Raw genomic sequence first — 23,105 nt, forward strand, 5'->3', positions numbered from 1 at the left:
ATTCAAAACTGAAAAAGCTTAAGTTTGACTTCTTTAAGGTAAGTAAACTGCTTGTTTTAGTGGAATAGGCTCCGCGGAGTGAGATCGCTGGGAAAAACCGTAGAGGGTAGCAAGCTGTGGGCCGCTGGAACCCAGTCACCTGAATACTATAAGTCCCACCAAGCACCGCGGTGAGGGCGGGGCTTGCTGACCACTGTGACGTGTAGGCGGGGTCAGAAGGGATCAGCGCTCCCTTGGGGTTTTGGCTCCGCCCCTGTCCTCTGCCCTGTCCTGTTGCTGTTGCGCCGCGGCCAGCTGCTGCCCCGGGTGAGTCCGTAAAGTGAAGGAGGGTAATTAGTGGCAGTTGGGCCCTCAGGTTCCCCAAAATCAGACTTCCAGACCTGAGAAAGTACCATGAGCGGTAAAGGTGCTACCGGTTTCGGTTTTCACCTCCTTCCATCTTTCTAGGGAGACAGTAAGTGGGAGTGGCGTCATGAGCCTCTGGAGCTCTTTGCGCGGCCTTGAAGAGTTGAAAGGCAGTTTTCTCCCTAGCAGGGGAGGGCTTGTGGCCGGGTGGGACACTCCTTGGGCAGAAGGTACCGCTCTGACTGGAGTGAGGGTCTTGACGTCACTGCATCACGCCCCCTCCCGCGGACGGAGGTCCTAGTGGTTCCTTAATCCTTGTCCGTAACATCATCGTTGTTTGCTTGGAGGCGGAGGCGAGGCCCTGCCCAGTCACCTCGGCCAGTTACTTTCTCATTGGGGCTCATTTTCCCTGTCTGTGAGTAGGCTCGATCCCTGAAGCCCCTTTCCTTCAGATGAGGCCGCTGTAATTGGAGGAGGTGTTCTAGGCATCCGAGAAGGAGAGACAGCTGGGGTATAGTGACCTGCTTCTTTCCAGCCGGTCTCCCATAGCCCCTCCCACTGCCACCTTCAGGCCAGTTTAGTTTGGGAGCTAACGTTCCTGCTCACACCGTAAATTCAACCTCTCCCGCGCATGTTAACATTTTATCCCTTGGATATTTAGCTCTTGATGCAAGCCAACAAATGCCCTTGGTTGGAGCTGAGTAGAATAATATACATGCTATACAGTAAATCCTCACTTAGCGTTTTCATAGGTTCTGCGACTTTAAGCCAAACGTTTTAGCAAGCCAGTTTTACCAGAGGCTAATTGATATAAACAAGAGTTAAGGTCTGCCTGACCAGGCGGTGGCGCAGTGGATAGAGCGTTGGACTGGGATGCGGAGGACCCAGGTTTGAGACCCTGAGGTCGCTTGAGTGCGGGCTCATGTGGTTTGAGCAAAAGCTCACCAGCTTGGACCCAAGGTCGCTAGCTCCAGCAAGGGGTTACTCAGTGAGTCTGCTGAAGGACCGCCGTCAAGGCACATATGAGAAAGCAATCAATGAACAACCAAGGTCTCGCAACGAAAAACTGATGATTGATGCTTCTCATCTCTCTCTGTGCCTGTCTATCCCTCTCTCTGACTCTCTCTCTGTCCCTGTAAAAAAAAAAAAAAAAGTTCCTACAGCATCTTACCAACATTAGAACTAAACGGCTTTGCCCTGTGGTGGTGAGGTGGATAAAGCGTCACTGGTTAGAAACGTCCAGGCACATGCAGAAAGCAACTACTACGAGTTGATGCTTACAGCTTCTTTCCCCTCTTTCTCACTCCTCTCTCTAAAAATCAATCAATAAAAAAATTTAAAGAGAACTAAATGATGTTACATATAATTTTTCTCCACTACTGCAAAAACCATTTAAAGCAAAAGACTTTTTAGGCAATAGGTCTCTGTAGATAATGTAGAGCACATGATTAAGGAAGACACGGGTGACTCACTTCAGAAGGCCTCTATCTGAAACTACCCTTTAGCAGATATGACAGCTGTGGAGTGGAAAGGACCTTGAGAAAGATGGTCAGTGAGAGTTTCATAGCACTAACCAGTCATATAGTCGCATTATCTTTCAAGTCAGATAGTATAAGGCTCTTTAAAAGGATTTGACAGTGCTTATTGATAGACTGCCATGGCCCTGCTTCTTCTTCTTCTTCTATTCTTTTTTAGAGAGACAGAAAGGTGAAGGGGGGAGAGATAAGCATCAACTCTCAGTTGTTTTATTTTAGTTTATTGTTTGCTTGTCATATCTGCCTTCACCCCAAGGGCTCAAGCCAAACCGGTGATCCCTTGCTCAAGCCAGCGGCCTTGGGCTTCAAGCCAGCAACATGATACCATGCTCAAGCTGGCGACCTCAAGGTTTCAAACCGGGCCCTCAGTGTCCCAGGTCAACGCTCTCTCTACTGCACCACCACCTGTCAGGCCCTTATTTTCTTAGATGGAGAGGCAGTTAAAATAATTCTTTTTTCTTTCACTCAGAATCATCATTATAGCTGGAAAGTTTTACAGGTTTTTTACCCTGATCTGTGCATTTTACTGATGAGGAAACTGAGGTCTAAAAGGAAGATAGTGCCACTTCACCAAGATCTCAGAGCTTGTTGGTGGCAGAACTAAGACAGGAACCCAGGTGCCCCGGCTCCTAGCCTCGTCCCATTTCCACAGCACTGCGAACACTATCACTATGCTTTTCACTTCAGAGGTTAGCATGGTCACCCCATTCAGAGAAAAAGTATAAAATCTCAGTAAAGTAAAACGGAGATTTAATACACAACTTTGAGCTTCGCACACTTTCTTCTGGTTGCCTGCATCTTATGTACCAGAACAATTTTTCTGTTCCTCTCAAGTACTGCTGGCAATGGTGGTGTGGGGTGTGGGATGAGAGCCTGTTTAGAACAAGCTGGGCAGCCAACCCAAACAGTTGTTACTGAGCATATGTAAAGCCTGGGGGCGGGGGGTATACAATTTTTCTAAGGCACTCTGAAAGATTTTAGGTAAGGAACTATAATAAACTTGGAAAATTTGAGTTACAGCAAGTGGCTCAATAATTTGAGGACAAGTGACTATGTGTCTTTTGCTCCCTGTCTCAGGCCATCTACAAACCCACTGTATCTGTTGTCGTTTGTTCTCTAAGGGTATTTCTGTGGCAGCATCTATCTGTTCCTGGGCCACGGAGGAGTAGGCCTCAAGTCAGTTCATCTACTTGCTAACTGCTAATTGTTTAGAAAGTTAAGTAAGCAGAAGGAGGAAGAAATTAGACTAATGTGGGTTTGGTTTTTATTTATCTTTGTTTTACTTTTCCCAAATAAGGAATTACATTTCTTTCTTGGCTATAGAAGCGTTTGGTTTTCTTCTGTAACCTAATCTAGAGAAACTACCTATAACCTTCATTTCTCTTGAAACATGTGCCCACTTCTATAAAAGGCTAATGTAAAAAGTTAGGTATTCTTTCAGGTAGAAAACTATTTTGGTTTTTTGGGGTTTTTTTGTATTTTTCTGAAGTTGGAACCGGGAAGGCAGTCAGACAGACTCCCGCATGCGCCCGACCAGGATCCACCCAGCACGCCCACCAGGAGGCGATGCTCTGCCCATCTGGGGCGTTGCTCTGTTGCGACCAGAGCCATTCTAGCGCCTGAGGCAGAGGCCACAGAGCCATCCTCAGCGCCCGGGCCAACTTTGCTCCAATGGAGCCTTGGCTGCAGGAGAGGAAGAGAGAGACAGAGGAAGGAGAGGGGGGAGGGGTGGAGAAGCAGATGGGCGCTTCTCCTGTGTGCCCTGGTCGGGAATCGAACCTGGGACTCCTGCACGCCAGGCCAATGCTCTACCACTGAGCCAACCGGCCAGGGCCCTATTTTGATTTTATATTTATTTATTTGAGAGAGAGAGAGAAACAGCATGTCATTGTTCCACTTATTTATACATTCATTGATTTTTTTTCATTGATTTTTTTTTTTTGCAAGAGAGAGACACACAAAGACAGAAAAGGAGATGAGAAGCATCAACATGTAGTTATGTCATTGATTGCTTCTCATACGTGCCTGCCGAGTCAGTGACCCTTACTCAAGCCAGCAACCATGGTATCGTTTTTTTGTGTGTTTGTTTGTTTGTTTGTTTAATTTTTCCGAAGTTAGAAGTGGGGAGGCAGTCAGACAGACTCCTGCATGGGCCTGACCAGGATCCACCCATGCCCATAGGGGCGATGCTCTGCCCATCTGGGGCGTTGCTCAGTTGTGGCAGGAGCCATTCTAGCGCCTGACACAGAGGCCATGGACCCGTCCTCAGCACCCCAGCCAACTTTGCTCCAGTGGAGCCTTGGCTGCGGGAGGGAAAGAGAGAGACAGAGAGGAAGGAGAGGGAGGGGTAGAGAAGCAGATGGGCGCTTCTGTGTGCCCTGACCAGGAATCAAACCAGGGACTTTCCACACACCAAGCCAACGCTCCACCGCTGAGCCAACCAGCCAGGACTGTGACCATATCATTTTGATGATCCCACCTGGGGAGTCTGGCTCAAGCCAGATGAGTCTGCACTCAAGCCAGCGACCTTTGGGTTTCAAACTTGGGACCACAGTGTCCCAGGTCGATGCTCGCTCTATTCACTGTGCCGCCACCAGTCAGGCTCCATTGGCTGATCCTTGTATGTGCCCTGACTGGGGATCAAACTGCAATTTTGGTGATTCTGGATAACACTTTAACCAACTGAGCTACCTGGCCAGGATGAAGTCTAATTTGGTTTTTTTGTTGTTTTGGGTTTTTTTTGTATTTTTCTGAAGCTAGAAACGGGGAGAGACAGACTCCCGCATGCGCCAGACCGGGATCCACCCGGCACGCCCACCAGGGGGTGGCGCTCTGCCCACCAGGGGGCGATGCTCTGCTCCTCCCGGGCAGCGCTCTGTTGCGACCAGAGCCACTCTAGCGCCTGGGGCAGAGGCCGAGGAGCCATCCCCAGCGCCCGGGCCATCTTTGCTCCAATGGAGCCTCGACTGCAGGAGGGGAAGAGAGAGACAGAGAGGAAGGAGAGGGGGAGGGGTGGAGAAGCAGATGGGCGCTTCTCCTGTGTGCCCTGGCCGGGAATCGAACCCCGGGACTTCTGCATGCCAGGCCGACACTCTACCACTGAGTCAACCGGCCAGGGCCTAGTTATTTTTTTTGTTGTTGTTTTGTTTTGTTTTGTTTTTAGAAAGGAGAGAAAGAGAGAACGGGGGAGGAGCAGGAAGCATCAACTCCCATATGTGCCTTGACCAGGCAAGCCCAGGGTTTCGAACCAGCGACCTCAGCATTTCCAGGTCAACGCTTTATCCACTGCGCCACCACAGGTCAGGCCAGGGCCTAGTTATTTTTAATAAAGTTATTTATTCTTTGTGGTCCAGGATACATGAGGAACATCTTTAGAAAAATTGGTGTGTTGATTTAGTTGAATATTTGCAGTTAGAATTTGAACCAGGAAGCTTTACAACATTGAAAATTTTTCTACTAAAAATCCTGTGAGTGTAGTTTATAGGCATACTCAGAATGAGCAGACGTCAAACTGGTTGTTATTCCTTTTTTTCAGAAGACGTAAGAGACTCTCTGCCCTCATGGAACAGCCCTGGGAGTAGTATATAAGGCTGGAAGTGCCCATTAGATGAACATGAGAAATAAGCATCTAATTCTTTTCCACTACTTCTCCCTTTCTCTCTCTCTTCCATTGTCGCAGCCAGTGGCTCGATGGATGTCAAATTTTCTTAGAAGCCAGGAGCTAGTTCAGGGGACTTATTTTAAAATACATTGCCTATTATTTCCACCTCCTCAGAGGACCTAATCCTTTTGGCAACTGAACAACAACAACAACAAAGTAACAACAATGCCAGAGTCCAGATAAAATGCCTGTGACAATTTATGGAATCTGCATTGTTCTCCCAGGCTTGCTGGTTTGTTTTTTAAAACCTCTATTTGTTTTCCCTGGTCACTCCTCATGTGGCCATCTATGACTAGAGGGTACGGTTAAGGAATTAGTGGAATACCTTTCCACAATTTCCAGGGGGCCTAATTCATCCCAGAGCTTTTTTGTGACTCAGTTGCTCCTGGGCTTCTAAAGTTATGGTAACTTCTGCTCATGTATTTTTTCTCCCTTCCTCGCCTCTGTGGATATTACCAGAATTAGAAGTGTATGGTGGACAGGTACGAGTGGGAAGAGTGGGTAAAGGAGGGGGAAATTAATGCTTAAATCATTCTAATTTTTTTTACACATCTTTCTTGCCCCCCCTCCACAAAAAGTCATATTTAGACTGCTTTGTCAGAAAAGTAAATTCCCATTTCTCCCAAGGAATTTTATCACCAGAAGGGACAAAAGACTTTAAGAATTCCTGACCTTCACTGGCTTAAGCCCAGAGGTTGCTGATTTGAAGCCCAAGGTCACTGGTTTACGCCCAAGGTCATTGGCTTGAACAAGGAGTCACTGGCTCAGTTTGAGTGCCCCTGGCCAAGGCACCTATGAGAAGCAATCAATGAGAAACTAAAGTGAAGCAACTACGATGCTTGTCATCACTCTCCCTTTCTCCCTCTCTCTCTTTCTCAAATCAATTAAGAAAAAAAAAAAAAGGATCACTGACCTTAAAAATGAGTAGATCCCTTCCTTCCAGGAAAAGCTGAATGAGGTATTTTTAGATTGGCATGGTTGTGCTCTAGATTTGCCCAGGGCCTTCTCTGTCCTCAGCTTTGGTAAGAGGTAGACAGGAAGCCACTGCTCTGTTCTGCTCTCTTCTGCTCTGTGTGCCTCCTCAGCCCCTTTCCCAGTCTTGGCAGAGGAGAGTTTTTCTTTCAAGAATGGTTGAGTTTCGCCTAACCAGGCAGTGGCGCAGTGGATAGAGAGTCAGATTGGGACGCGGAGGACCCAGATTCGAAACCCCGAGGTCGCCAGCTTGAGCACAGGCTCATCTGGTTTGAGCAAGGCTCACCAGCTTGAACCCAAGGCCGCTGACTTGAGCAAGGGGTCACTCAGTCTGCTGTAGTCCCCGGGTCAAGGCACATATGAGAAAACAATCAATGATCAACTAAGGTGCCACAACAAAGAATTGATGCTTCTCATCTCTCTCCTTCCTGTCTGTCCCTCTCTGTCTCTCTCTATCTCTGTCACACACACACAAAAAAGAATGGTTGAGTTTCAAATATCCAGAGTGCCATTGGTTGCCCTTTGAATCTTGAGAAAGTGATGAGATCACTGAAATAAGGAACTTCATGAAGTCTCTTACATGTTTGATGAGCAAGGAACCAAACTTTTGACTTTTCTAGACAGATGAGTAGGTCCTCAGATGAAAGAAAAAAGATAAAGTGTCCATTGAATCTACACCCAAGCTTTGACATGAGCTCTTCCATATTGTTTCGAACATATACGCTGACCTTCCATCAGTGTTCTTCTGTTCATGAGCTAACATATAGATTGTTCTTTACAAGGAAAGAGAAACTATATCAAGGCCCCATACCCTTCCTGGTCTTGTCTTTCACGGTAGCATCCATTTGCCAGGAAGCTTGCTAGAGTTTGAGTGTGTGGAAGGTAGGTAATGGAGTGTGGATTTTATGGGTTCTTAAGGAAATCAAATCTGTGCCTCTTGTTTCTTTGGCACCATGCCACCCGAACTCGCTCTGCTTGCTGAACCAGCTGTCCAAGAATTGACCTGGCGCTTGGAGATTCTCATCTCCTTCCCCTAGAAAAGAGAAAGCTGAGAAACAGCAGCTGCTCCAAGGGTAGCCCACAAATAAGAGCAAGACTAATAAAAAAGAATTAGTCCTTTTATACCACCTTTTATACCATTGTTTATGTACAGAGCCCCTTCCTTTTATTTTTTGGTGAATTATATACATATCTTATTCACTCATTTATTCAGTGAATACTCAAGCAGCAAATACTATGGGCTAGGCATTATGTCATGTATACAGTGGTGATAATGTTATGACGGAAAAGAACAGAAAGTATGGCACGTAGATTAAATGAGACATTTTCTGAAGTCACTCTTACCGGAGTGTTCTTTAGATCTATAGTCAAAAGACAGTTTAAGTCATTTTACGTGCTCAGATAAATGGCGCTCCAGGCTCAGGACAGAGTGGATATGCTGTCCTCAGTATGACTGGAGAGCACTGGGGAAGTTAGGGGTCTGAACCTGAGAAACCTTCCCCCCTCCCTCCCAAAACATCTGTAAGAGCTCACCAAGCAGCAGCTTATCATGAGGAACAAGTCCTGACAGACTGCAATGTGATCTCTCTCTTCCTCAGAAAAACTGATCTGAGGTTTGAGGTTGAGGATGTGGTTAAACTGTGTCACAAACCAGAAAGCCAATACATTTTTTTAGCTACTAAACTCAATCCCAAGAATAAATAGTTCAGTACCTCCAAGTCCCTTTGCCTTCTCTGTGAAAAACAAAACTGGTTTCTGGCGAGACTTGGAAGAAGAGGCCTGGTTGCTTAGAGTTCAAAATAAAACCAGAAAGTAAGTAGGGTGGGGCAGGCCTAGAAGAGCTACTTTCTTATTTTAAGTTGTGTGTGTGCCTGCATACAATCTTCCAACATGTTCCAACAGCTGGATTGGTAGGCGTCATATAGTGCTTGCATGTGCACAGATCTTTCTACATCTGCCTTGGAAAGCTGTAATACTGTGTTTATCTCCCAGTAAAATTCTGGTTAAGAATCATGGACTCACTACATGTTAGAACCGGATGCATTTACAAGACAAGGCATGTAACCTTTGAGGGGGTTGGAGGGGAGTATTGGCTCGACAACTGAAAAGACTTTGTTTCTTTTATGTATTGTTTTTACCTCCCAATTGTTTCCCATCCTTGCTTGCATTTTATCTGTACTGTGACCTAGAAATGATCCTCTCCATTTTATAGATAGGGATCCAGACCTGCTTGCTGTCCTCCAAACAGGGGCTGCACTTTTCTGTTTCTTTGCTGTTATGCATTCCTGGAATGTCCTCCCCCCAAACCTATTTGTCAAAATCCTGATCTTCCTTGAGGGGTTTATCTGGAAGAGTGCGCACTCCCCGAAGCTTTTCTCCATTTTCCTAACCAGTCGTATCTCTCCCTCTTTTGAACCTAAGAAATTTTGTTCTTGTACCATCCATTTAGCTGTCACTTGTTTCCTCATCTAACTTCCATATTGGATTGGGACCCATTTTGAGGGCAAGCATTGTACCAGAAGGAAAAAACAAAAACAACACACACACACACACACTAGCAATAATCACTAACGTGTTAAATCCTTTCTTTGTGCAGACTCTGTACTAAGCACTTTATTCTGTCATTTAGCCTGTCCCTACTCTGTGTGCAGTGCCTTCCCTATGGCAATCTGATTTAAGGACTGGACACTTTACAGTATTTCAATTCAGACTCACAGAAAAACGAGTGCAGTAGATGTGATGAGCCCCATTTTACAGATGAGAAAACCAGAGCCCAGTTGATTAAGTAAATTGCCCAAGGTCATGCATTTAATTGGTGGTGAAGCTGGAATTTGAACTCCGCTCTTCTGATTTCAGAATCCATGCTTGTCACCTCTGCATGTCACATAGTCACCTCTCATCCTTGTCTTTGTTCCTGCACCATCCCCAACTCCTAACAGAGTGCCTTAATACATGGAAGGCCCTATAGGATGGGTGGAATTGAATGGAAAAGTTGGAATCTAGAGAAAATGGTATTCTGAAAGTCGCAGGGCTTATTGGGATGAAAATCTAGAACCTATATCTTACAATTCCCGGCTCAAACTACTTTCCTCTAGGGAGGCTGGCTTAATTATTTAAAGCATTTAGAAGAAGGTGAACAACAGTAGTTATGAGCAGAGAATTGAGGTTCTGTGGGGGGTGGTGTCTGTGGTGAAGAGGTCAAAGATATTCTCAGAAAATTCGTATAGAAAGTTATAAATGCAAAAATGGCTCAAAGTGAAACTGAAAGTGAGTTGGATGATCTCAGTTCCAGTCAGGCTTTTTTTTTGCTTTTCCCAACTTGTCTGGAACGAATGTTCCCTGGATAAGAGCCTAGAAGTCAGTCTCCACCACTTCCAGCCACCCTGTCTGAGCCTCATTCTGTCCCCTCTCTCCTAACAGGACCCCACCATGGAACAGACAGTAGAAGACCCCCCCACATCAGCTGTCTTGCTGGATCATTGTGACTTCTCCCAGGTCATCTTTACCAGTGTGGAGAAGTTCTATGTTCCTGGAGGGGATGTCACATGCTACTACACCCTCACTCAGCGTTTCATTCCCCGGCGAAAGGATTGGATTGGAATCTTTAGGGTAAGCAGTTAATTGAGTACCAAGCGACTGGGAACTAGAGGCGAATCTTCATGGCCGTGTATGAGAAGCATTTTGCTTCTTACACCTGGCCAATTTTCAAGTCCTGAACGCAGCTCCCTAGCACTTTGCCCTTCACGCACCAACATATGCTCTGGGACTTGAGTGAAAATATGGTGGCAAATCATACAGTCCCCAAGTCTTATGATGCTTTCAGAGACCAAATGTAAATTTTTAAAAATTTATTGATTGATTATAGAGAGAGGGAGAGAGAGAGACAGAAACATTGATCTGTTTCCATATGTCCATGACCAGGGATCGAACCTGCAACCTTCATGTTTCAGGACAAGCTCTAACCAACCGAGCTATCCAGCCAGGGCAGACCAAATGTAAATTTTAAAAATTACCCTATTTTAAAATATTCATCTGTGACTTTACTGGTGTGATTGTCCCCTTATATAATTTCTGTGGCTTTAAGCTTTCTTTTCTTTCTTAGTAGAGTGTTTATTTTTATTTTTTTTACAGGGACAGAGAGAGAGGGATAGATAGGGACAGACAGACAGGAACGGAGAGATGAGAAGCATCAATCATCAGTTTTTCATTGCGACACCTTAGTTGTTCATTGATTCTTTCTCATATGTGCCTTGACCGCGGGCCTTCAGCTGACCGAGTAACCCCTTACTGGAGCCAGCGACCTTGGGTCCAAGCTGGTGAGCTTTGCTCAAACCAGATGAGCCCGCGCTCAAGCTGGCGACCTTGGGGTCTCGAACCTGGGTCCTCCGCATCCCAGTTCGACGCTCTATCCACTGCGCCACCGCCTGGTCAGGCAAGTGTTTATTTTTATATGACTATTACAGATCAGGAAAGAATGTTGAGAAGTTACCTGGTTTGACATCCTACATCCAAGAAGTTTGTTCCTGAATAAGTGTCTTACTTCTTTGTAAAGATTTCCAAGGAAATCCTTATGAGCTCCCTCAGTGACTTCTAGTTTCTAATTACTCTGTCAGTTCAAGTACAGAAATGATACTTTTAAATTATAATCAGCTTACTCTCTATCTCAGCTTCTCCCCTCATCTGTGTCTCTGTCACACACACACACACCATAATGACAAATCTTCCTATTTCCAGAGACAGGAAATAAAGGTCAAATAGTAATTGATACTTCGGAGTGCCAGTGTCTGTGACCTTTGCTTTGACACTTTGGCATGTCATGTGCTTGTTTACCGATCCTGTTCATCCTGAGGTCAGACGTTACTCCTGCCTGCACTGTGAAGCACCGGTGCTTATGTACACCCCTCATTAAGTTCCTTTTCCTTAATTGTTTGAAACTCCAAGCTAATTGTTGGAGCCATGGCAGCTGGGGTTTAGAGACAGGGATAGACAGCCAGAGGGACATCAGCAGGTACCATGACAGTTCCCGAGACTACAGGAAACATTAGACTAAAAGATATTCTAACACAGAAAATTGACACACCAGTGTTTCTTATTTTGTAAAGAAGATGATAGTTTATTTCTTCCCCACAGGTAGCAAAGCTATCTAATAGAACTTACTACAATGGACCTACACCTTCGGTGCCCAGTACAATAGCCTCTACCCACACTGATCACTTAAAATGTGGCTAGTACGACTAACTGGATTGTTCAGTGGGTAGAGCATCATCCTGGCATGCTGAGGTTGCTGGTTCAATCCCCGGTCAGGGCACATACAAGCAACCAGTGAGCACACAAGTAAATGGAACAGCTAAGTGGAACAACAAGTTGATGCTTCTCTCTTTCTTTCTCCCATATCAAAATAAATAAATGTTTAATTTTAATTAATTTAAAATTAAATAACATCATGTGGCTATTGGACAGTGCAGATATAGATAATAAAAAAAGAGGAAGATTCAGAAATACTTATTAGAGTTTGTAGTATAATCTGTAACTTTTGTTGTTTCTGTTTAACCTAGACGGGTTGTATTCTCCAAGCACTTTGCAACTTCCAGTGAAGACTTTCCCATAAAACAAATGAAAATCAAGCTTTTTAAAAACAAATGTTTAAAAACATTTTAAAAATGCATTTACATTTGGGCCTGACCAGGCAGTGGCGCAGTGGATAGAGCATCAGACTGGGATACGGAAGACCCAGGTTTGAGACCCCGAGGTCGCCAGTTTGAGCGCGGGCTCATCTGGCTTGAGCAAAAAGCTTGCCAGCTTGGACCCAAGGTCGCTGGCTCGAGCAAGGGGTTATTCAGTCTGCTGAAGGCCCACGGTCAAGGCACATATGAGAAAGCAATCAATGAGCCCTGGCCAGTTGGCTCAGCGGTAGAGCGTCGGCCTAGCGTGCGGAGGACCCGGGTTCGATTCCCGGCCAGGGTACATAGGAGAAGCGCCCATTTGCTTCTCCACCCCTCCGCCGCGCTTTCCTCTCTGTCTCTCTCTTCCCTTCCCGCAGCCGAGGCTCCATTGGAGCAAAGATGGCCTGGGCGCTGGGCATGGCTCTGTGGCCTCTGCCTCAGGTGCTAGAGTGGCTCTGGTCGCAATATGGCGACGCCCAGGATGGGCAGAGCATCGCCCCCTGGGGGGCAGAGCACCGCCCCTGGTGGGCGTGCCGGGTGGATCCCGGTCGGGCGCATGCGGGAGTCTGTCTGTCTCTCCCTGTTTCCAGCTTCAGAAAAATGAAAAAAAAAAAAAAAAGAAAGCAATCAATGAACAACTAAGGTGTCACAATGCACAACGAAAAACTAATGATTGATGCTTCTCATCTCTCCGTTCCTGTCTGTCTGTCCCTGTCTATCCCTCACTCTGACTCTCTTTCTGTCTCTGTAAAAAAAAAAAAAGCATTTACATTTGGAATGCTTCACTCATTTCAGAGGTATTGCCATATCTCAGTGACTAAATAGTTAACCAGAGAATGGCCTCTAATGTTCATTGTCCATAAAGCTATTGATTTGAACACCTACCCTGAATCCTGAAAGAAAGGTTTAAGACTAATAGAAAAAGAACACAAACTCTCTGAGAATACAGGATGTGCCAGGTCTTGGATGAGGTTGTGTTTGTGTGTGTGTGTGCTAATTTAATCCTCACAGCACAGCAGCCCCTGGAGGTAAGCAGTATTAGCTCTTGTGCACAGATGAATACAATGAATACACTTAGATGGTGACTTTCCCAGATCTCCCAGTGAGTAATGGGTAAAGCAAGCTTGTTTGGCATCTACACCTCTGCTTCTTCTCCTCTATTCTGATGAAGTCCTTTGAACAACAGATGGTAAAATAGAGAATTAAAAGTTGACTATAAAGTTTTGTCTTTCAGTGTGTTCTTAGAGAGGAAGGGAGAGAAAGAGATAGAAACATTGATCTGTTCCTGTTTGTGCCCTGATCAGGGATCAAACTGGCAGCCTTTGCATATTGGGATGATGCTCTAACCAACTGAGCCATCCAGCCAGGGCTTTTTCAGTGTGTTCTTAATCCTATTCCTCAATTCCACATTACCTCTAACACTGGTACTTCCTGGCAGCAAGTAGGCACTCATGAAATGTTTTTGAATGTGCAGCATGCTTCATAGAGCAAAAGCTACCACCAATGATCCAGTCTAAAGTGGGTGGGAGAGCGCTTTCCTTCCCTCAGTGTAGGGTCCCGTGTCCGTACTCTCCCTTCCCCGGGCAGGGAAATGTTTCCAGGCTTTAAGAGGGGAGTACCCTGCCACGAGGGGCCGGCTGGGACTCAGGCTACTCAGGTGGGGGGCCAAGGACAGAAATGCAGGTAGCTAAAAGTTGTTTCCTTGTTCCAGGGCGACAATAATTCTTAGGCCCTTCCAAAGGATATTTTGGTCCCAGAGCATTAAGAAACTCCAGGATGTGAATGAAGGCTCCATAAAATCCTGCTTCCTGCACCACCGCGTGTTGCAGTGGCTCTGAGATGCTTTCAGCAATGGGGTGTGGATTAATGAGACACTAAAACATGCCCTAGTATGTTTTGATGAGCTTTCAGTGTAGCCTTTTCAACCAAACTCCAATTCCTTAATATATAAAAATGGAATTTATTTTTAGTTCTTTTTCTTCCCACTGGGCTCAGGCAGGGTCAAATACTGCAATAAATGTAATTTTGTTTCTCATTTGCTGAGTGTTCTCGGTTGAAGACACAATGGTTCCCTTTCTATTCTCTGGTGTGCTCTTACCTTCCAGATAGGATTTGAGCCATCTTTTACTCCTGTTCACATTTAGTGAGAATATTTTCCACTTAGCCAGCAGTCTGCTCGAAGGCATATGTTACAGTATCCTTATGTCTTATGACTTACTGCATTCAATACCTAGAAGAGACCTTTATGACTGCCAGATTGTTATTCTTTTTAGGACCAAAAAGCCTTTATTAAGCATGCATTATGAAAAATACTGAAGAAAAAACTATATAGACTGGACTCAGTTATCTGATAGCTCATAATAATCTAAGAAGCCTCTAGCCCTTCCATCCCCAACATGCACATTTTTCAAAAAATATATGTATTTAGCCCTGACCGGTTGGCACAGTGGTAGAGCGTTGGCCTGGCGTGCAGGAGTCCCGGGTTTGACTCCCAGCCAGGGCACACAGGAGAAGCACCCATCTGCTTCTCTACCCCTCCCCCTCTCCTTCCTCTCTGTCTCTCTCTTCCCCTCCTGCAGCCAAGGCTCCATTGGAGCAAAGTTGGCCCAGGCGCTGAGGATGGCTCTGTGGCCTCTGGCCTCAGGAGCTAGAATGGCTCTGGTTGCAACAGAACAACGCCCCAGATGGGCAGAGCATTGCCCCCTGGTGGGCATGCTGGGTTGATCCCGGTCGGGCGCATGTGGGAGTCTGTCTGACTGCCTCCCCATTTCCAACTTCAAAAAAATACAAAAAGGGAAAAAATAAAAAAAAATAAAAAATATATATATATGTATTTAAAGAATGCAGTAGTGCCCTGGCCAGATAGCTCAGCTGGTTAAAGTGTCAACGTAATACACAGAGGTTGCAGGTTGGATCCCCAGTCAGAGCACAGACAGGAACAGACCGATGTTTCAGTCTGTCTCTCCCTCTCTAAAATGAATTTTTTAAAAAATTTTTAATGAAGTTAGTATAACCAAGTTGATATAGGTGACAAGACTAAATTGGACATAGAAGAGAACAAATCAATGGAGAAGGCAGGTCAAAAGTGCTTTCTAATTAAGAAGTTCCAAGGCCTGACCAGGCAGTGGCACAGTGAATATAGAGCGTTGGACTGGGATGCGGAGGACCCAGGTTCGAGACCCCGAGGTCGCCAGCTTGAGCGCGGGCTCATCTGGTTTGAGCAAAGCTCACCAGCTTGGACCCAAGGTCGCTGGCTCCAGCAAGGGGTCACTTGGTCTGCTGAAGGCCCGTGGTCAAGGCACATATGAGAAAGCAATCAATGAACAACTAAGGTGTCGCAATGAAAAACTGATGATTGATGCTTCTCATCTCTCTCCGTTCCTGTCTGTCTGTCCCTATCTATCCCTCTTTCTGACTCTCTCTCTGTCTCTGTCTCTGTAAAAAAAAAAAAAAAAAAAAAAAAAGAAGTTCCAAGAACACGATTGTAAGAAGATAGTGGGACAAGGTTCACTGTCCTGGAACTTTTCCCCCCAGAAACTCTCAGTTCTGAGTCTGACTTGGAGATAGAATTTTTGGAACTCCTGTCATGGATGTTGAGTGGCTGGAGTTTTTGTTTCCTTCCAAGGCAGGTATTCTGGACTCTGTGTGTGCCGATCTTTAGTTGTACCAGACATTTTACCATATAATGTTGTCATAAGTCAGAAAAACAAGATTTGCTGCACGGTTAGTGGATCTTGTCATAATGAACTCATTCTATTGTCTTTTCAACATAAATAAAAAGTAAGCACATTTTGAGAAAACAGCCCAAATAAGGACTTTCCTCTGAGCACTTTCAGAAGCTGAACCAGAGCCCCTTGTCATTACAGGTGGGATGGAAGACAACCCGTGAGTATTACACCTTCATGTGGGTTACTTTGCCCGCTGACCCAAACAGCAAATCAACCAAGCAGCAGGAAGTCCAATTCAAAGGTGAGAAAAATATTGGATGAAAGGTGTTGGAGACAGCAGCCAAGACTAAATTATTTCCTTGAGCTTGGGCTTTCTGGAGCAGATAAAAGACTTCCAGATTTTTAGTTTTCTTTTTTTTTTCTTTTGTGACAGAGACAGAAACAGAGAGAGGGACAGACAGAAAGGGAGAGAGATGAGAAGCATCAATTCTTTGTTGCAGCACCTTCGTTGTTCATTGATTGCTTTCTTATATGTGCCTTGACCGTGGGGCTACAGCAGACTGAGTAACCCCTTGCTCGATCCAGCGACCTTGGGCTCAGGCTGGTGAGCTTTGCTCAAACCAGATGAGCCCGCACTCAAGCTGGCAACCTCGAGGTTTCAAACCTGGATCCTCCACGTCCCAGTCCGACACTTTATCCACTGTGCCACTGCCTGGTCAGGTCAGGTCAGATTTTTAGTTTTCTGAATAGACCTTTTTTTTTTTTTAAATCAATTTTAGAGAAAGAAGAAGGGAGAGAGGAAGACAAGAACATTGATCTGATTCTGTATGTGCCCTGACCAGGGATTGAACTCAAAACCTTTGCTTATCAGGATGATGTTCTAACAAACCGAGCTAACTGGCCAGGGTATATAGACTTAATTTTGGATTACAAATCATATTGTGTTTTCAGCTTATTACCTGCCCAAAGATGATGAGTATTACCAGTTCTGCTATGTGGATCAGGATGGTGTGGTCCGGGGAGCAAGCATCCCTTTCCAGTTCCGTCCAGAAAGTGAGGAGGACATCTTGGTTGTTACCACTCAGGTCTGTAAACATCTCGCCTCCATCTCTTCTTGCCAGTTAAGAGTAACAATTCCAGGATAGGGTGAAATTTGAGTCAAAAAGCCTGAATTGAATGCCTAACAGATATTGAGAAGAATTTACATAATACTCAAACTTGCTCCAGAATGACAAGAACATTAACAAGAATCATAACAAGTGATTTCTCCTTTCTCTAAAACTACTTTAACTCAGTAGACATTCAGTCATTTCCTTAACTTTTTCAGTTACTTAAATTTTGTCATCTCCACATGTTATCACCACAGTAAATTGATAAGCTCCGTTAAGGAGAGATGCACCAGATATTGTTCTTTGTATCTCTCAGTTCTGACACAGAGCCTGCCATTCATTTACTTACTCAGTTACATAGCAAGGTACCTACTCTCCATCCTGCACAATGATAGGCACTAGGGATGCAATGAAGAATAAATTAAACCACTGTCCCTGGCCTCAGGAGCTAAGTCCAGAAGAGAAACAAAGAATACTAAGTGCTCGCAAGAAGACTACATTCTTCTGTCCCTCGCCTTTTTTACTTTTTATGGCCTGACTTGTTTATCTTTCCTCTTGGTAATAGCAGGCCAGTGCCGCAGTTTATATAGACATACCTCCATTACTGTCTTTCTTACGCACTAAGGGGTGCCCCTATCTGTATATGTGCTGCCGGAGCGAGCACAGGGGTGCTCCTATCTGGATGTCACTACAGTGAGTGGGCCTCTGCCAGACCCTCGCTATCCCAGGCTGTGGGGATTTTCTGCAAGTGGGATTTGAATATTGAGCTTTAAAGGGTCAAATAAGAGTTTACAGAATGCTCTTTCGTAGAGTGAGGTGGAAGAGATTGAGCAGCAAAACCATGAGCTTTGCAGAGAAAACCAGGAGCTGAGGGACAGCTGTGTCAGCCTCCAGAAGCAGAACGCAGACATGCAGGCTGCGCTCCAGAAGACGCAGGCGCAGTGTCGCTGCTGGGTAAGTGAATTTGGAGCGTGGAGCTCGGAATGGGATGGTGCCTCTTAGCACCATGTTGTTTTGCTTGAAATCTCACTCCCTTTACTAATCTCTCTGGATAGGCACAGTGTTAAAAGTTTATGTGGATTAGTTTATTTAAACTTCATGGCAAGCCTTTGGAATGTGTACTATTATTACCCCAATTTTACAGATGAGTTACCTGAGGCTTAGGGGGTTAAGTAATCTCTTAAACAGCTAATCAGCGATGGAGCCAGGATTCAGATCCAGGCAGTCTGAATTCTTCCTACTGCCTGTGTTTTAATATGAAATAATTTGCTTTGATTAGCTAGAACTGGACATCAAGAGAGGAGACAGTAATAAAGTAAGGTTGCGTGTTATCCAAACTCTTTACAACGTCTCTTCAAATAAGCAGGTGATGAATGAGCGTCGGTAATGCTAGAAACTGAATTGGAGAATTTTCTCTAAAGACTGAGATCAGAGCTCAGAAAGTTTTTTAAACATACAGACCTCGACAATCACCACCTCTAAAGCCCCTAAACTACAGGCGAGGAAACCGAGGCCCAGAGGAGAGGGGAAGTTTAGCGATTATGCTGGACTAAGACTCACTTTTATTGACTCCCAGACTGTGCTCTGAACTTAACAGGTTGTTGTCACACAAGTGCCTGGGATGTCCTCAGCCCCGGGCTGATGTTAGAAGTGTAGATGGCAGGTCCAGGCTACAACCTGGCCTGTCCCAAGCAGTGAGATAACAAACAAAGGTGGTACAGGTATAACTCACAAAACTCGGATGTCACGAACCAGCATTCACCCAGTAGCCTTTCAGCCTACATGCCGAATTCTAGCCAAGGAATCAGAGGGTCTGGGTTCTTGGGTTAGGTCTCCTACATACTTGCTACCAGTTATTATATATAACAGCATCAGTATTTATTTAGCACCTACTATGTGACAGGCACTATAATAAGCACATTGCTTTACTTTATTATTATTATTATTATTGAGAGAGAGCAGATAAGAAGGGAGAGAGAAGATGAGGAGTATCAATCCGTAGTTGCTTTCACTTTAGATACATGCCTTGACCAGACTGTTCCACTGTCTCCTTGTTCAAGCCTGTGACCCTTGGCTTCTCACGCCAGCAACCTTTGGTCTCAAGCTGGCAAGCTTTTGGATCGTGTCTTTGGAGTCACATAGGCTGCTTCTCCCAGTTATTGTTTGATGAGCCAGAAGAAATTTCTTTAAATCTCTGATGAGCTTCATTTCCCTCCCTGTAAAAAGAGGATTGATAATACCTGTTTTTTCAAAGAGATTCTAATACCCATGTTCATAACAGCATTTTTTTTTTTCTTTATTTTTTTCTGAAGCTGGAAACGGGGAGAGACAGTCAGACAGACTCCCGCATGCGCCCGGCCAGAATCCACCCGGCACGCCCACCAGGGGCGAAGCTCTGCCCACCAGGGGGCGATGCTCTGCCCCTCCGGGGCGTCGCTCTGCCGCGACCAGAGCCACTCTAGTGCCTGGGGCAGAGGCCAAGGAGCCATCCCCAGCGCCCGGGCCATCTTTGCTCCAATGGAGCCTCGGCTGCAGGAGGGGAAGAGAGAGACAGAGAGGAAGGAGGGGGTGGGGGTGGAGAAGCAAATGGGCGCTTCTATGTGCCCTGGCCGGGAATCGAACCCGGGTCCCCCTGCACGCCAGGCCGACGCTCTACCGCTGAGCCAACCGGCCAGGGCCCATAACAGCATTTTTTGCAGTGGCCAAAGGGTGGAGACAGCCCAGATATCCAGTGATGGACAGATGGGTAGGCGTGGCAAGTACACAATTGAATATTATTTAGCCTTAAAAGGGGAGGGCATTCTGACACGTGCTACAGTGCAACATGGATGAACCTTGAGGACATTATGCTGGGTAAAGTGGGTCAGACACAGAGACAGATGCCATTTGGCTCCACCTACATGAGGTACCTAGAGTAGTCAGCTTCATGGAGACAGGAAGTAGAATGGCGGCTGCCAGGAGCTGGGAGGAGGGGAAAATCGGGAGTTAGTGTGTAATGGGTCCAGAGCTTCAGTCCTACAGGATGAAGAGTTGTGGGTGAACGTAGACACAGCCGCACAACAATGTGACTGAACTTCATGCCAGTGAACTGTACATCCAGAATGGTTAAGATAGTAAATTTTATGTCATGTTTATTTTATTACAATTTTTTAAAACAAAAATGATTTTTTAGAAGTCTGCCAAGCCTGACCAGGTGGTGGCGCAGTGGATAGAGCTTTGGACTGGGACGCTGAGGACCCAGGTTCAAAACCCCAAAGTCTGAGGCTTGAGCGCGGGCTCATCTGGTTTGAGCAAGGCTCTCCAGCTTGAGCCCAAGGTCACTGGCTTGAGCAAGGCATCACTGACTTGGCTGGAGCCCCCTGGTCAAGGCACATATGAGAAAGTAATCAATGAACAACTAAGGTGCCACAACGAAGAACTGATACTTCTCATCTCTCTCTGTTCCTGTCTGTCTGTCCCTATCTGTCCCTCTCTCTGTCTGTCTCTATCATAAATAAATAATAAATAGAAACCAAAATAGGAAACAGATTAAAAAAAAAAAAGTCTATCAAGCCTCTAGCTGGTTCGGTCCACAGTAGAGCATCAGCCTGGCATATGGATGTCCCAGGTTCGATTCCCAGTCCCGACACACAGGAGAAATGACCATCTGCTTCTCCACCCCTCCCCCCCTTCCTTCTTCTCTGTCTCTCACATGTAATACGTGCTCAATAAATATATATTTGTCAGCTGCCTGAGATACTAAAACTGTCTTAGAAATGGTCTGTCTCTGCCATTTGAATCTATAGGAGGAGCTAGAAACCTTAAAGAGCATCAACCAGAAGCTGGAACAGGAAGTGAAAGCGCAGAAGGACAGCTGGGAGACAGAGCTGCTTCAGTGAGTGTGACCTTTGGGTTGGAGGAGCTTCTGTGTTACAGGCACCCGTAGGTGGGGTCAGAGTACATTTGTAGAATTTATTAGACTACAGAGTTTCTATTATGACATTGATAGGCATGATTCTCTGCTTTGAGTCATGAGTTCTTTGAGTCTAGTTAGAGAATTAGTGTCAGAATGGTAAGGAGAAATGATCTGAATTCAAGTGTTAACGTTCAGTATGGAATTCTTGCACTTTGAGGTCAGGAAGCCAACCCAGGATTGAAGAAGAGACTAGTGGATTTCAAAATAAATCTGTAGGCTTAGGGCCGAGGCAGCCTTAAATCATTTAAGGCCTGGCGGAGCCAGCTGGCATCAGCATGTAGTTGACAGAGACCTCTCCACCCTGCAGACTGAAAGAGCAAAACCACAAGCTGTCCTCAGAGAACGAGAAGCTGGGAGTCAGAGTGGATCAGCTTCAGGTAGGTGATGGCGAACCTTTGCCCACGTGTATTTTCTTCATCTTGCCGTCACTTCTCTGCAGTGGCCCCAGAAGGTGCAGTTCATTGCAGTGAGAGCTTAATGGTGTACCTTTCAAAGCATCAGGCTCAAGTTCCAGAGGATGTTTCCTGTTCTTGACCCCATACACACACACCCTTTTTTAAAGAGACCCAGTCCACAGGAACTGAAAAATTTTGTTTAGTTTATATTTATCCTGCACTCCTAAGATGGATGACTATTGTCTATACCAATATTTGTCAAACATTTTTCTTTTTAGCTACAAAATCTTTTCAAGCAAAGTATTACTCAGAAGCCTGGGACGTGAAGCAGATAGAACTCCTCTCTTTTTAGGAAGCTGTTCCTTAAAGAAAGGTTTGTCAAATTTCACTTGGCTGAGTCTTAGATTCTCAGGGTACAAGGTAGAGCTCAAAAGTAAAGAAGTCCTTGGCAGTGGAGGTTGTTACAGAACACACATTTCTTTATGTTAAGGCACATTAAAAAGCGTTGTTCCTGGTTGGTTTTCCTTTTACATCTTGGTTGTATTTGCTATTTTTGCTTTAGGCCCAGTTGTCAACTCAAGAGAAAGAAATGGAAAAGCTTGTTCAGGGAGATCAAGATAAGACAGAGCAGCTGGAGCATCTGAAAAAAGAAAATAACCAGCTCTTTCTCAGTTTAACTGAACAGGTAGAAATGAAAGAAAACATTTATTCAGCATTTTGGAGAAAATGTATGCATTGTTCTTTCTCTGTTATATACCTGGGTACCCTTGGCTCTAGGAGAGGTCTCCAAGGAAGCCATCTGCAGTGAGGTATCTCATGGCTATTCTCAGAAACTGATAAGAGAAGACTTGCTTCTCTCTCTGCACCCTGCTTGCTCATTAGCTGGGCAGGCCCCTAGACCCCCGTGTGCGGGCATGCGTGTCTAACACTGGTACCAAAATCTGTTTTTGTACAGAGGGAGCAGCAGAACAAGCTCGAGCAGACAGTGATGGAGCTGAGGCTGAAGGAAGTTGCTGCGGCGAAGGAGGAGCAGGAGTTAATGGCATGTCTGTCTTCGGATGGCTCTGTGGGAGGGAAGGGAAGGGGAGGGTCTGTGCACAGGTGACGCACAGGATAAGTAAGACAGGTGGGAATAGCACTCACTCTGGATGTTTTACATTCTTCCCAGAAGGATAGAGAATTTGCTAGGAACAAATGTTTAGGAAAGGTGGATATTTCTAATGTGTGATGAGCGATTAAAGAATACTAGCAGTTAAACTTCATGACAGGTTACAATATATAGAGCCTTAGGGTAGGAATGCCACCCTTTTTTAAATTCTATCAGTTTTTGTTTTTCTATTTTTATTTTTATTTTTACTATTTATTAAAGCTTTTGGAAGCTACAGGTTTCAATAAAACATCATCTGTACACTGCTTCATGCACCCATAACCCTAGGAAAGTCCCTATCTGTCCCCATTTTCCCTGCCTTTGCCCATGTCCACCTACCCTCATCCCCCTTTCCCTCTGGCTGTCGCCACACTCTAGTCTGTGTCCGTGTGTTTCTTATATTAGGAATCCTCTTCTTAAGGAGTTATTGTGCAGGCAGACAAATGATTATGAAGTTGAGCTCTATTATTGGACAAGATTACAGCACTCAAACAAATTTTGTTACAATTAATATAATATTAGCAATTATCATTATCATCACTATAAATTATTCTGAGCAATAGTAAAATGTTAATGGTAGCCTAATTGACTACTAATAATTTTCTATAATTATTGTTGGAAAAGAGGCCTCATGGAGATGACAGGTGCCTAGAAG

The 23,105-nt window shown here is 45.2% G+C and overlaps 1 protein-coding gene across 1 annotated transcript in view; it reads left to right on the plus strand.

Moving 5' to 3' along the window:
* Positions 1-214: 214 nt before the first annotated feature.
* The window catches only part of CALCOCO2 (calcium binding and coiled-coil domain 2), a 32,305-nt gene continuing 9,414 nt past the window's right edge, over positions 215-23,105 (plus strand). The window contains exons 1-9 of the mRNA XM_066263868.1: positions 215-306; positions 9,934-10,122; positions 16,043-16,145; positions 16,796-16,929; positions 17,764-17,907; positions 20,739-20,827; positions 21,216-21,285; positions 21,866-21,988; positions 22,259-22,345. Coding sequence (XP_066119965.1) covers positions 9,943-10,122; positions 16,043-16,145; positions 16,796-16,929; positions 17,764-17,907; positions 20,739-20,827; positions 21,216-21,285; positions 21,866-21,988; positions 22,259-22,345 — 930 coding nt within the window. The 5' untranslated portion in view covers positions 215-306; positions 9,934-9,942. The remainder of the gene's footprint in view (positions 307-9,933; positions 10,123-16,042; positions 16,146-16,795; positions 16,930-17,763; positions 17,908-20,738; positions 20,828-21,215; positions 21,286-21,865; positions 21,989-22,258; positions 22,346-23,105) is intronic.

Source organism: Saccopteryx bilineata, chromosome 2 (genome assembly GCF_036850765.1).
Source record: "Saccopteryx bilineata isolate mSacBil1 chromosome 2, mSacBil1_pri_phased_curated, whole genome shotgun sequence".
Taxonomy (NCBI): Eukaryota; Metazoa; Chordata; class Mammalia; order Chiroptera; family Emballonuridae; genus Saccopteryx; species Saccopteryx bilineata.